Genomic DNA, 15,411 nt, shown 5'->3' with positions numbered 1-15,411 from the left:
GATGATGTGGTTGCTGTTAAATTTGACCCTATTGTGTGTGTGAATATGATAGGGACACTGTGACAGGAACTGATGGGAATAATGTACAGCACTGCAGCATATGTGACTCTATACAAATTAAATATAGACTAAGGGGCTTTAAATTAGCTTTTGCAAATAAAAAGGATTTGGCATGTCACTGCTCTTCAGAGATGAACAAAGTATAATAATCCTTCAGAAATATAGATGGGTAAGCACTAAGATAACCACATGACCAGGTAAAGGAAAAAAACCATGTCGAATTTATAGGAGTTTCACAATCATGAGACATGAGCTAATTATATCTGCCCAAAGGAACATGTAAATATGACAAATTACATTTGGATGTTGAGCTGTGAGTTCAAATAAAATATACTGTAAGATAAGTTTAAAAAGTAATTGCAGAACTTAAGAAACAACATGTAGACATTGTGCTCTTCCAAGAAACACATCATGCAAATGATGAGGTATGGAGGCTCCAAGACAGAAATTACTCCCATTACTTTCACACCTTAAATAGAACCAAAAAGGCAGGAGTTGCAATATTATTTAATAAGACCTCAACTTTCCAACTCAGGCGAAAAGAGGTGGACCCAAACGGCCGCTATATTATATTAGAAGGTATCCTAGAGGGAGTACAGATAGTAATTGCCAACCTATATGCACCAAATGTTAGACAGATTCACTTTCTACAAAAGATTCTTAAGAAAGTAACCTCATATCAAAACCATAAGGTCATATTGGGTGGAGATTTTCACATGTTTTTTCCCAACTGAAAGATATCATGAGACCCCACTCAACCCTACCCAATAAGGAGGCAGCCCTTTGCTCCCAAAATTTTAGAAAACTGATAAGGAAAGCCCTGCTTTTGGATATATGGAGAATCAAACACCCAACCCAAAACAATTACACCTTTTACTCTCACCCACACAAGACATTTAGCCGTATTGATTACTTTTTCATATCACCCAGACTAAGCTCTCAAAACCTAAGGGCACACAATGATCAAATTACATGGTCACACCATGCCCCAATCTTACTAAACATACCACTACAAATAAACCGTAGCCCAGTAAACAGATGGAGGCTTAACAAATCACTAGTAACTCCTAAAGATACCCAACAAACACTTTCCGAAAAGATTAAAGAATATTTCCTACTGAATAAGGGGACTACACTAGACCCGGCTATACTATGGGAGGCACACAAAGCCTACATTACATAGTTACATAGGGTTGAAAAAAGACCAGTGTCCATCAAGTTCAACCCATCCAAGTAAAGCTGGCCATACACGTGGCGATCCGACGATGTTTCGTACGACCATTGGTCGCACGAAACATCGTCAGATCCGCCACACACCATTCAGGGCTGAATCGGCAGGTAAGGAGGTAGAAACAATAGGATTTCTACCTCCTTCTGCCGATTCAGCTCTGAAGGGAGAATTTTGGTCAGGCGCCTTCTATGGCGCCCGATCAAAATTTTCTAACCTGGCCGATCGACGAGCCGACCGATTTCAGGAGCTTCCTGCGACATCGGTCGGCTCGCTGACATACCATACACGCACCGATTATCGTACGAAACGAGGTTTCGTACGATAATATCGGTGCGTGTATGGCCACCTTTAACCCAGCACCCACAACCCACACCTACCAATCTATACACTCGCATACATAGACTATAAATACAACCACTAGTACTAACTGTAGATATTAGTATCACAATAGCCTTGGATATTCTGATTGATCAAGAACTCATCCAGGCCCCTCTTAAAGGCATTAACAGAATCTGCCATTACCACATCACTAGGAAGGGCATTCCACAACCTCACTGCCCTCACCGTGAAAAACCACCTACGTTGCTTCAAATGGAAGCTCCGTTCTTCTAATCTAAAGGGGTGACCTCTGGTGCGTTGATTGTTTTTATGGGAAAAAAGTACATCCCCCAACTGCCTATAATCCCCTCTAATGTACTTGTACAGAGTAATCATGTCCCCTCGCAAGCGCCTCTTTTCCAGAGAAAACAACCTCGACAGTCTCACCTCATAGTTTAAATCTTCCATCCCCTTAACCAGTTTAGTTGCACGTCTCTGCACTCTCTCCAGCTCATTAATATCCTTCTTAAGGACTGGAGCCCAAAACTGCACTGCATACTCAAGGTGAGGCCTTACCAGGGACCTATAAAGGGGCAAAATTATGTTCTCATCCCTTGAGTCAATGCCCTTTTTTATACAAGACAGCACTTTATTTGCTTTAGTAGCCACAGAATGACACTGCCTGGAATTAGACAACGTGTTATCTACAAAAACCCCTAGATCCTTCTCCATTAAGGATACCCCCAACACACTACCATTCAGTAGATAGTTAGCGTTTATATTATTTCTACCAAAGTGCATAACTTTGCACTTATCAACATTGAACCTCATTTTCCAGTTTATCTCATTATCTAGCGCAGCCAAGAAAAGGAAATATAATGCTCTACAGGAGCAAAAAAAAAACACCTCCAATATCTAGAATATAACTACTTCCAAAGACCCACAAAACGCCTCCTCCTTGACATTATCCAAACTCGTAACAACATAAAGGAAATTATGCTCCAGACAGTAGAAAAGTCACTGAAATGGACACAACAAAAATACTACATTTTGTCCAACTGGTATGTATATTATGCATTGTAATTGTATTTATTGTTCTGTGAATATTTTCCATATAAAGAGCATTATATGTTAAAGAACAAGGAAAGGCAAAGTCACTTGGGGGTGCCAAAATCTTAGGAGAGAACAGCACCAGCCCGGGGCAGCTGCAGCGCTTCCTCCTTCCTGCTTTGCGTGCCGAACTTTAACAGAGAAGTCGGCTTTTCACTCTACTGCGCATGCGCCGGTCGTGGGGTCCCGGCAAAACAAAGCTGGAAGGAGGAAGTGCTCGCTACAGGTACCCCGGGCTGGTGCTGTTTTCTCTTAACAGGCGCACCAGCCCGGGGTACAAGGTAAGCGATTAAAGTCACTTGGGGGTGCCTAACATTTTGGCACCCCCAAGTGACTTAGCCTTTCCTTGTCCTTTAAACATACCATTTGCTGCCTTTTTGTGGTTAGTAGGTGTGCATTTAGTAATTGATTGATTTACAAAATTAACAATAACAAGACAGAAGCCCTCCCACTACACATTTCAACCTCGAAATTGAAACTGCTCCAGATTAACTTTAACTACAATTGGCGGCAAGACACATCGAAATACTTAGGCATCCACCTCACGACCTGCTACAACACCCTACACAAACACAACTTTACCTCAATGTGGAAACGTTTGATAACAGAACTCAACACCTGGCACAGTTACAACCTCTCGTGGTTTGGTAAAGTAGCAGCAATAAAAATGAATCGGCTACTGTACCTTTTTGAAACCTTGCCAATACCAGTACCAAAAATTGCATTCAAACACTTCCAAAGCAAATGCCTTAGATTTATGTGGGGCAGAAAAATGCATAGAATATAGATACAAGTATTACAAGCAAAACACACAAAGGGAGGTACAGGATTCCCCAATTTCTATAAATATTATTTAGCTTCACACCTCAGACAAATAACCTACTGGAACCAAAAAACGGCACATACCAAATGGGCAGAAATTGAAATGCTGCAGATAAACCCAATACACCCAACAGCCCTACTATGGTCTGAGGATTTGAAATGGGACATAGGACCTTTATCTAAACCAGCTCAGTTCAACCTTAAGCTATGGTTCTCAAAAGATAATCCATTAAGACCTTTTCTAAATAACCCAAGGTTTAGCCTAGGAATGGAAAAACATTTTATTGAAATCTGGAACCATACCAAAGCATTCCAGATCCAACAACTATTTGATTGGAAATCACACAAATTCATGCATAAGACAGAATTAACACAACATTACCAACTCCAGGGTCTAAAAGAATATATGTACTATCAATTATGACACTATGTTGGTTCCCTGTGCTCAAAGCTGCAAAAACGAGAACTGACAAACTTTGAATACATTTGCTTACGGTCAACATCACAAAAAGGTATGATCTCCACATTATATAACATCTTCACAGACCAGGATATAGAAAACTCACCACATCCCTATATGCTGCACTGGGATACAGAACTTGGCACTCACATAACACTAGAACAAAATAATGTTTGAATGGTACCATACACCACTCCTTTTTTGAAAACTTTTCCCAGGAACAACATCCACATGCTGGCGTTGCAACCACAACCCAGCTACGATATATCATATATTCTGGACTTGTCCAGTAATATCAACCTTATGGGACAAAACCACAGAAATTCTCTCAAAAGTCACCTGCCTCTCCCTGCAGAAAGACCCGCTATTATACTTCCTAGGATTACCACTACAAGGAATAGGCAAACGGACACAAAAGGGCTGATTTACTAAAGTGCGTTAAAACGTGCGCTATTTATAGCATGCGTTAAAATTTTTATCACGTCTAATTTTTCGCATCTTAATGCACGATTCACTAAAAGCATACTTGCGTTAATTTAGACGCGATGCTGCTTGCGTTATTTAAGTCGCAAAGACTATTTTTGTGCGGTATTTGACAGAACGCGCGCTAATCAACGCATTGCGCACAAATAGTCGCCGTGTGCGAAAAAAACGCACGCCATATTAGCCATTTCTTTCGGAAAACTACTTTTATGAAAATGACCATTTCCCTGCAAACTAGAGGCTGCATCACTCTAGGGCCAACACATACTTGAATAAATCACACTGCAAAGTCCATATTGTGTTGCCAAAAGCTCATTAACTGTGCTTTTCTATAAATACCGCCTGCCTCAAGTAGGTGTTAATTTTCGCACAGACAAATGCGATATGTAGTGCGTCTAAGTGTTTGTGAACCATTAGTATTATTCCGGCGCGCAAATTAACGCACGCGATATGCGACTTAAGCGCATTTTTTTGCGTCGATTTTTACGCAAAAAAAGTGCAATAAAACTTATAAACCTTTAGTGAATCAACCCTAAAAGGTGGTACAAAGTATATTACACGCTGCCTGATAGCAGCCCACTGGAAATCTCCCGCAATGCCAACTGTACCTGAACTGATCAACAAGATACAACATGTACGGAACATGGACTATCTAATGGCCATACTACATGATAAAGCATTACCCTTCTCAGAGGACTGGTTTCTATGGGACTCGTACTATGGACAACTACACAACCATGTGAATACAACTTAATTTGCAGCATGAGCACAGGGCAACTACCAACAAGACTGTAGACTCTAAAGTCAATTACTGTCACCCATTGAATATGTGTTAAATGATTATGTGGAACCCTTGGCAACAATTGTTAAAAATAACGAAAGTAAATATGTATACCTCACTCTTTTTTGCTATTTAACAAACGCATTTACCATAACCTCAATGAACAAATGTACTTATTTAACCTTAAAAATCGATATTGTACCTTTACATTGATTGTGTAATGTCTTAACTTGTTTTTCTTTGAAAATAAATAAAAACATAGTTCCAAAAAAAGCAATTGCAAGAATTGTGCTTCATCTGAGAATTTTAGAGACTAAAAGTAAAAATACAGGTTTTAGTCCCTTTTTGACCCTTGTTCCCACAATATATTTTGCAATGACAGTGCGCTGTTGCATGCAAAAGAAATTGGGCAATATCTTATTTGCAAACCTAGTCACAAGCTTGGTCACAAGCAGTGAAAAATCAGAACCTACATGGTTAACCAATATGGGCATATTCAAGTGCAGTGCTAAATGCTGTATGGTGCACACATTTGTCTGTGGTAACCTGTTCGCTATTTCCGGCACAAATAAGACATACCCTATCAAACAATATGTTTATTTTAACACTAATAATCCTAATTATGTCCTAAAATTTTAAAATTGTGGCAGCCTATATGGCTCAAAAACCTCAGACTTTGATGTTTCTTGCAATTACTGTTAATAATGTGTATTTATATACTTTTATACATTTATGTATGTATTACCTTTGCTTAGAGCTCCTGATTTCCAATAAAAGTTGTCATATTTTTCACCTGATTTTATCCCCCCAAATTGTAACTGATATAAATGTCCTCAAAGTGCTTTTGCAATCTACAATTATTTTTAATTTTTAGTGGTTTCTGAGATATCAGCAGTTTTAAATAGCTAACAGTAGCTCTCTTTAAAGGTCAGAGTGTTGGCTACCCCTATTATTTTGCACTTGGCTATGAACTTTCTGTATTCAGTTAACTCTAGGGTTGATGACTCATAGTTGAGCCAAAAGGTATTTGTAATCTAGAAAAGCAAATATATGATAAATTGTTAAAAACAGAAAATGACTGCAAATGTGCTATGAGTATCACCCTGAGTAAGCATATCACAATTCATTTTTGGGTTTAGAATTCCTTAAAGTGCTTGCAGCACAAATGCTTCTTAACACATGATTCCTTAAGAAACTTAATTTTGGCTAGTCCCAGTAGTCATCAGATATACCCTAGAACAGGGGTGGGCAAACTTTTGGGCTCACGGGCCACATTTACTTACCTCCGGGCCGGACCGGACCAGGGCGGGCAGGGCCAGGCCAGCGTTAAGCCCTCCTTCGTCTCTTTAATTCCGGCCCGCCAATGACACCAAGTCTCGCGTGATGAGACTTGGCGTCGTCGGCGGGCCGGATTAAAAAGGCCAAGGGGCCGGATGTGGCCCGCGGGCCGTAGTTTGCCCACCCCTGCCCTAGAACAGTGCTGTTCAATTTATTACATGTAGTGGCCTGATTATTTATCATATAGTATGTTCAAGGAACATAAAATTAAATGATACAGTATCTAGTAGAATTAAGTCTAAAACAACTGGACTTTTCTGAGTTTTTCTTGAAAACGTATCACCACTCATCCGAGTGGCTTCTTCAGTTCAAATGACTGGTAGGGAATTCCCCGGTATTTAAACTCTTGATGGTAGTAGAGTCACAGACATCCAATCACAATGGTTCCATTGAACTTGTTCAGTTAGGTGTTAGCTAACATAACCCTGTATTCCCTCAGTTGCTAAGAATCCATCCAGCCCCTTCTTAAAGTTATATAATGTATCAGCCAGCACGACTGATTCAGGGAGGGAATTCCACAACTTCACAGCTCTCACAGTAAAAAATCCTTTCCGAATATTTAAATGGAACCTCCCTTCTTCTAAACAGAGTGGGTGCCCTCGTGTCCGTTGGAAGGACCTACTGGTAAATAAAACATTAGAAAGGTTATTATATGATCCCCTTATATATTGTAAGCGAGATCAGACATACAGACAGCCCTTTAGGTGAATACAGTCCATTTTATTGTGTACAGTGACTGACTCTGGTATCCAGCAGGAGCATAAGCAAAACAAAAGTAAACAAAACCCTTGCCACACTTGGGCTCTAACAAATACACAGGGTGCTTTCCCTCTCTATTACCGGTCCCCTACTGGGATTACCGGCTAAACCAAAAACACAACTCCCCAGAGTCTCAGTACCTTTTGAGAGTCCTTCTGTTTGGGAGAAAATGCTCCAAGCTGCTTCAGGCAGGCACAGACCCTCACACAGCAAGTTCAGTCCACAGTCTCAGCTCCAGCCCCCCACTCTCTCTGACTGCAGGCATATCTAGCCTGCTAATTATTCCCTAGGTGTGACTCCCTTGGGGAATTAACCCACTCAGCACCACTATACATGAGGGAGTAGGAAATGAACCTAGGGGAAATATATCTCCCTTCCACCTGTTTACCTGTTACCAGTTCACATATCCCCCCCCTCTGCTTCAGCCCGTAGGGCTGAGCACAATGAGCCACCTGACAATGAACTCTTGAGAGGGCATCTGCATTCCCTTGCAATGCCCCAGACCTATGCTCCACTGTAAACTTAAAGTTCTGTAGAGCCAGAAACCATCTGGTGACTCGAACATTCCTTTCCTTATTCTCTGACATCCATCTAAGGGGAGCATGGTCAGTGATCAACCTAAACTTACGACCCAGTAAATAGTACTTCAGCGCCTCCAATGCCCACTTAATGGCCAGGCACTCTCTTTCTACAATGGAGTACCTCCTCTCAGCCGGTGTAAGCTTTCTGCTTAAATAGACTACTGGGTGTTTCCTCACCATTTACCACTTGGGAGAGGACAGCTCCCAGACCTACATCTGAGGCGTCTGTCTGTACCACAAATTCTTTCTTGAAATCGGGTGTTATCAGTACCGGCTGTTTACACAGGGAATTTTTAAGCTCTATAAAAGCTTTCTCAGCCTCTGCAGACCACTTGATCATCACTGAGTTGTTCCCTTTTGTAAGGTCTGTTAGAGGGGCTGCAATGGAAGCAAAGTTAGGCACAAATCTGCGATAGTAGCCTACTATCCCCAGGAAAGCACGAACTTGCTTCTTAGTCACTGGTTGGGGCCACTTTTGTATTGCCTCTACTTTATTTATTTGAGGCTGTACTACCCCTCTTCCAATCACATAGCCTAAGTACTTGGCCTCTTCCATCCCTATTGCACACTTTTTAGGGTTGGCAGTAAGTCCAGCTTCTCGTATTGAGTCTAGCACCACCTGCACTTTTGCTAAGTGAGACTCCCAATCGGTGCTAAAGATGACTAAATCATCTAAATAGGCTGAGGTGTAGGGTCTATGTGGCTTAAGGAGCCGATCCATTAACCTTTGTAACGTTGCAGGGGCCCCATGTAAACCAAAGGGTAACACATTATACTGGAAAAGACCCTCTGGGGTAGAGAAGGCTGTCTTTTCCTTAGCCTGTTCAGTTAAAGGTACCTGCCAATAACCTTTAGTGAGATCTAAAGTGGTGAGGTACCTAGCAGGGCCCAGCCTCTCTATAAGTTCATCTACCCTGGGCATGGGGTAGGCATCAAACTTTGAGACCTCATTCAATTTACGGAAGTCGTTGCAGAACCGTAGACTTCCATCAGGCTTGGAATCAAAACAATGGGGCTAGAGCAATCACTGTGGGACTCCTCAATTACCCCCAGTTCTAACATTTTCCTCACCTCTTCGGAGACTGCCTGTCTCCGTGCTTCAGGGATCCGGTAGGGCTTCACGTTTACCTTTACCTGGGGTTCAGTAACCAGATCATGTTTAATGAGATTGGTTCGTCCAGGAAGGTCAGAAAAGACATCCCTGTTTCTCATCAAAAACTCTTTTACTTCCTGTTTTTGTGAAACCGACAGGGTTTCTGTGATTTTTACTTCAGGAACCAGATTATCTCCATGGGGCAAAGGTACTGGCTTTGATGCAAGGACCTCTTGCTGCCTCCATGGCTTTAACAAATTCACATGATAAAGTTGAATTTGTTTCCTCTTATCATGTTGTCTTACTTTATAGTTCACCTCACCCACCTTTTCAACTATTTCATATGGCCCCTGCCATTTGGCCAGGAACTTACTCTCAACTGTGGGAACAAGTACCAACACTCTGTCCCCAGGATTAAAGTTCCTTACGGTTGCAGACCTATTGTAAACCCTGCTTTGGGCCTCCTGTGCCTGTGCCATGTGTTCCCTTACTATGGGTAACACAGCTGCAATACGCTCCTGCATTTGAGAAATGTGTTCTACCACAGTCTTATAGGGGGTAGCCTCCTGTTCCCAAGTTTCCTTGGCTATATCTAACAGCCCCCTTGGGTGTCTACCATATAGTAGCTCAAATGGTGAGAACCCCGTTGAGGCTTGAGGTACCTCCCTGATGGAGAACAACAGAAATGGTAACAGACAGTCCCAGTTTTTCCCATCTTTGTCTACAGCCTTTTTCAGCATGGTCTTTAGGGTTTTATTAAACCGTTCAACCAGCCCATCAGTTTGAGGGTGGTAAACTGACGTGTGTAAATGTTTAATACCTAAGAGGCGACACAACTCTTTGGTTACCTTGGACATAAATGGGGTACCCTGATCTGTCAGGATCTCTTTTGGTATCCCCACCCGGGAAAACAAATGTACCAACTCCTTGGCAATACATTTTGACGAAGTATTTCTTAGGGGGACTGCTTCCGGATATCGTGTGGCATAATCCAGAATAACCAGTATGTGTTGGTGCCCTCTAGCGGATTTTGGCAGGGGACCTACCAAATCCATGGCAATCCTCTCAAAGGGAACCTCAATGATGGGAAGGGGAACCAACGGACCTCTGTAATGAGGCTTGGGTGCATTTATCTGACAGTCAGGGCAGGAGTTACAGTATCGCTTAACATCCCCCGCTACCCCAGGCCAAAAGAACCTCTGGAGGACTCTGTCTGCAGTTTTATCAACTCCCAGGTGTCCCCCAAGCACATGTCGGTGTGCCATATCTAACACCACCCTTCTATATTGCTGAGGCACCACCAGTTGCTCTATAATTTCACTCCTTATCTTGCTCACTTGATATAATAGATCCTGGTTCAAGACCATGCGTGGGAACACTTTCTGCCCCAGGAAACTGGGGTTCCCCATTTATTTCTTTTACCCCCTCACCTCTAAGTCAGGTACCATGTCACCCTCCTGTACTTCCTCTTCCATGCCAGCAAACACTTCTAGGGGTGATGAAATATCAGGGGTTACCCCAACCTCTCCAGCACTATCACCGGATGTAAAGGGTTCTGGGGACAAGTCAGGCTTCTCTGCTTCCTTTGGGGACCCATTTCCAGAGTTACTCCCTCCACCCCACAGCTGCCAAAACAATGGAAAATCTCTTCCCAGTATCACAGCATGCATTAGGTTTTTAACCACCCCAACCTGATACTTAACATTTCCACATGGGGTTTCAATCATAACCACAGCAGTTGGGTAGTCCTTTGTGTCCCTGTGTATGCACATAACCCCAACCCGAGAGTTCAGAGAGTCAGTTATGTCCACCAAACTGGCACGGACTAAGGTTACCAAACTCCCTGAGTCCAGTAGAGCCGATACCTGCTGTCCTTTTATGCCTACCAGGCAAAATTGTTTACCAGTCTCTTCCTGTTGGGAAGCAAGGCATGCAGGGTGTGCATACAGGGACTTCCATCTTCCCCAGCTACAATCCATAGGCTCTGTTGTTAGGGGGCAATTAGCTGCAAAATGACCAAACTCCCAACATCGGAAGCATTGTACCCCCCTTCTCTCTCTATCAGAGGCCTCTGGCCGCTGACTGGGCACCACTCTAGGCTTGGCGCCTGAATTAAGTCCAGTGGCCATACCGGAGTTTCTGTCCCTGTTACTTTGGGAAACCACCCCTTTAAGAAATGGAACAGTCTTACCAGGATTCTCCTGCAGTCTCTGAGCCTTGCCAGGGTACTGTGGGGAAACTCCTTCTCCGAGGTAACCCTCCGTAGCCACAAACCGCTCCACGAGCTCCACCATCTGGGTCATATCTTGGGGGTCTGCCTGGCCAACCCACCGCTGGAGATCCAGGGGTAGAGCTTTCCGGTACCGTTCTACGACGATCCTCTCCACTACTTGATCGGCCGTGTTGAGGTCAGGCTGCAGCCACTTTCTTGTGAGATACAACAGGTCATGCATTTGCGCCCGTGCAGACTTGCCTCTGGTGTAAACCCAGTCATTGAACCGTTTGGCATGAACAGCCAAAGTGACTCCAAGGTGGACCAGGATTTCCTCTTTCAACTTATTATAGTTATGCGAGTCCTGTTCCTTCAGGTCATAGTACACCTTTTGGGGTTCGCCTGTCAAGTAAGGGGCTACCACCTCTGCCCATTCCTGTGGCGGTAACTTTTCCCGTGCTGCAACTCTCTCAAACACAGCCAGGTAGGCCTCCACATCATCTGCTGGCGTCATCTTTTGCAGAGACCTTTGCACAGCTTTGCGGATATTTATTGGTGCTTGCACCAGGGCGGTACTACCCTGTAACCTCTCAGCCAGTGCTTGGATGCACTGCTGTAAATGTAAGTTCACTTGCTGCTGTTGTTCTAAAGTAACTTTACTGGCTTCCGCCTGTGCATTAATTTGTGCAATCAACAGCTGATTAGTTTGTTGCTGATTAGCATTACTCTGCTGCTGGATGGCATTGTTCTGCTGCTGGGTTTGCAGCATCACCTTTAATACCTCCTCCATTTTCATTTTGGAGTTAGAAAAAAAAACTTCACCTTTAAGAGTGTCTGTCTCTTTAAATTTTTGCCGTCACTATTTTCAAGAAAAAATAGCCTTTGCCCGTATCCTCCACCATATGTAAGCGAGATCAGACATACAGACAGTCCTTTAGGTGAATACAGTCCATTTTATTGTGTACAGTGACCGACTCTGGTATCCAGCAGGAGCATAAGCAAAACAAAAGTAAACAAAACCCTTGCCACACTTGGGCTCTAACTAATACACAGGGTGCTTTCCCTCTCTATTACTGGTCCCCTACTGGGATTACCGGCTAAACCAAAAACACAACTCCCCAGAGTCTCAGTACCTTTTGAGAGTCCTTCTGTTTGGGAGAAAATGCTCCAAGCTGCTTCAGGCAGGCACAGACCCTCACACAGCAAGTTCAGTCCACAGTCTCAGCTCCAGCGCCCCACTTTCTCTGACTGCAGGCCTATCTAGCCTGCTAATTATTCCCCAGGTGTGACTCCCTTGAGGAATTAACCCACTCAGCACCACTATACATGAGGGAGTAGGAGATGAACCTAGGGGAAATATATCTCCCTTCCACCTGTTTACCTGTTACCGGTTCACAATATTTATACATAGTTATCATGTCACCTCTTAAGTGCCTCTTCTCTAATGCTTCATATGTGTTTGTGAATCGTGCAATAGTATTATTTCTACGTGTGAATTAACGCATGCGTTAAAATTAACGCATTGCAGTAGCGCGTGATTTAACGCATGCAAAATTACTTTGACAAATCGGTCGTTATTTATCGCGTCAATTTTAATACAAAAAACCATGCGATAACGCTTATCGACCTTTAGTGAATGAACTCCATAGTCTCATATATATCCTCTCCATATACAGCTTCTGCATATCTTGCAATATCAGGAGACTAACTATAGGCAGACTATAGAAGACTAAAGACTGAAACAGGAAGCTAACAGGAACTAAAAATGATGATGCACGAACACTATGCATTGAGATATGACAGCGATATGAAATATAGTACACTGGTGAGGACTTAAGCAAGAAAAGAAACTGGGACCTATTACAGGCAGTGAAAACAAAATATGTAAGAAGATATCTTAAAAGTGGCTGTGATCTGAGAACAGATAAAGCCATAATGGTGTGCAATGGGTAGGAAACTGGCTGTGTTAGGACCAATTCACATTTTACTATAAACAGTTCCATAAACCCAGGTGAAGTCAGACTGAAGTCAGTCGGGAATGGGGTGAGCTTTCAGGATATGTGCCCATACAAAAATAAGGTTAATAAGGGAAATTAAGAAAATGCTGAAAGACATGAAGTAGTGAGAGTTTAAGAGAAGCATACCAGTAGACTCAAAGACCCCGGGGTTGCATTGACAGTAACGTTGTGCAAAGGCCTCCATCATACGATCGATTTTCTGAGCCTCTCCGGGTAAACGGAAACTCCACAGGAACTGACTGAAAAAGATAAGAGACAAATAAGAAAAATAAGGGACCATATTTAAAATTATTATTGTTTCAGAGTGTAACAATTCCTAAGATCACCCACATGTTCACATTTCCCTACTACAATTTACCGAAGTGCCTGCACCAGGTTAAGGTCCATAAATTCATGGAGCTCCACAAAGGCATGTAAAACACGGATGTTGAGATCATCTCTGAAGCATGCGTGGATAACAGAGTTCATCAAGGATTTGGGGAAAGATAGATGAAAAATAGACATTATAATATGATGTGAATGAGATATTCTAAACCCAACTTTCCTTATGGCATTTCTTCTTCTGGTGTTTTTCCATACTTACCGTTCTCCAAGGTAGTCGCCAATGGCTGTCTTGTTGAGACCTTCACCTTTGTACAAAAACTGAGCAATGTTTTCACATGTGTTCTTCAGCAGATCATTTTCAATCAGGAACTGTATTCCCTGCATGGAGAGTGATAGATAATGATTTATAATACTTAACCATTAACACTTAAGCTCCAGACGAGACTTGAGAAAGGCCATTGTTTATACCTTTTTAGGATCCATATTAAATTTCTTCCTTCCCATAGCTACTTGCTTGCTCTTTTGTAGGTTCTTCCTGCACAATAACAAAATGCATTATAAAGTAAATGTAGGGGATCAGAGAACTCTTTCCCCTGTTTCTCAGTCTGTGACATCATCCAGCCAAGCTACAGACTGGGGAGGAACCTGATTGGCTGGATGCCAAAGTGCACTGTTGGGAGAGAAAGGTGTGCCTAGGTTTGGAGCCAAAAATCAGGGGCAGCCTAGAAGTTTATAAAGGGAGACCCTGTTGTTTTGCCAGACTTGAGACAGAGACCATCCAGTAAGCAGTGACTGTGTGATGGCTGATGGGAACTCTGTTGAGTGCCAGCCTGTAAAGAGAGATCTGCTAGACTGCGGTTACATACCTTCAACCCCTGCGGACCCCTAGTGAGTGATTCATCTGAGGAAAAGGTATTGAAAGTCTCCTGTGTGAGGACAGGTGTTTCTCGTGGCCTGCTACGTGGGAGCAACTGCCTATTACATAGTAACATAAGTTAGTAAGTTAGGTTGAAAAAAGACATACGTCCATCAAGTTCAACCATAATGCCTATATATAACCTGCCTAACTTCTAGTTGATCCAGAGGAAGGCAAAAAAACCCCATCTGAAGCTTCTCTAACTTGCTGCAGAGGGGAAAAAAATTCCTTCCTGACTCCAAGATGGCAATCGGACCAGTCCCTGGATCAACTTGTACTAAGAGCTATCTCCCATACCCCTGTATTCCCTCACTTGCTAAGAAGCCATCCAACCCCTTGTAAGGTACTAGTTAGAAGGGAGCCAATGGATGGTACCGCTGGGGAAAAATCTGACTCCTTTAGTAAGCAGAGACACCCAACTAGTCTCGGTCTTCACTGACGCCCTTTTGGGGCCCCGGAACTTTCTGCTGCGGTCCTAGCTGGGGCTATACAAACTGCAGAGAACAGATAACCGAATCGAGGTACAGACAAGGATCAGGCGGGTGCAACGTCAGGAAACAGGCGAGAGGTCGGGTCGGGCAGCGATGAACGTGGTCAGGAAACAAGCCGAAGTCGAAAACCAGAATAATCAATCAAAACAGGCATGAGCAGGAACCGGTACAAACAGAAGCCAGTTTGGGCAAAGAGGGACTGAGGGAGGGGGTTTAAATAGGCAGATTTTGGCGCCAAAACAGTAAGGGAACGGAAGTAAACAAAAAACCTATACCAAGATGGCGCCTAAGGCTTCAATGCGCGCAACTGCGCATGTCATGACGTCAGCGTGCATGCGCCGTTACGCCGCGACATCTCCTGCGGTCCGCGCGAACCCGGAAGTGCGGGCCATTACCGGAGCTAAGGTAAGGGAG

The 15,411-nt window shown here is 43.2% G+C and overlaps 1 protein-coding gene across 2 annotated transcripts in view; it reads right to left on the bottom strand.

The window, feature by feature from the left end:
* cyth2 (cytohesin 2) overlaps window positions 1-15,411 on the bottom strand; it is a 51,146-nt gene that overhangs the window by 13,209 nt on the left and 22,526 nt on the right. Inside the window, exons 4-7 of one of the 2 annotated variants that reach the window (NM_001005039.1) lie at window positions 14,059-14,125; window positions 13,850-13,968; window positions 13,625-13,705; window positions 13,393-13,505 (exon numbers count right to left, since the gene is read on the bottom strand). In NM_001005039.1, the coding sequence (NP_001005039.1) occupies window positions 13,393-13,505; window positions 13,625-13,705; window positions 13,850-13,968; window positions 14,059-14,125 (380 nt within the window). The remainder of the gene's footprint in view (window positions 1-13,392; window positions 13,506-13,624; window positions 13,706-13,849; window positions 13,969-14,058; window positions 14,126-15,411) is intronic. The other variant, XM_012971663.3, reaches the window with a different exon arrangement.

This window comes from Xenopus tropicalis, chromosome 10 (genome assembly GCF_000004195.4).
Source record: "Xenopus tropicalis strain Nigerian chromosome 10, UCB_Xtro_10.0, whole genome shotgun sequence".
In the NCBI taxonomy this organism is placed as follows: domain Eukaryota; kingdom Metazoa; phylum Chordata; class Amphibia; order Anura; family Pipidae; genus Xenopus; species Xenopus tropicalis.
This window is presented reverse-complemented; position numbering and strand designations above follow the sequence as displayed.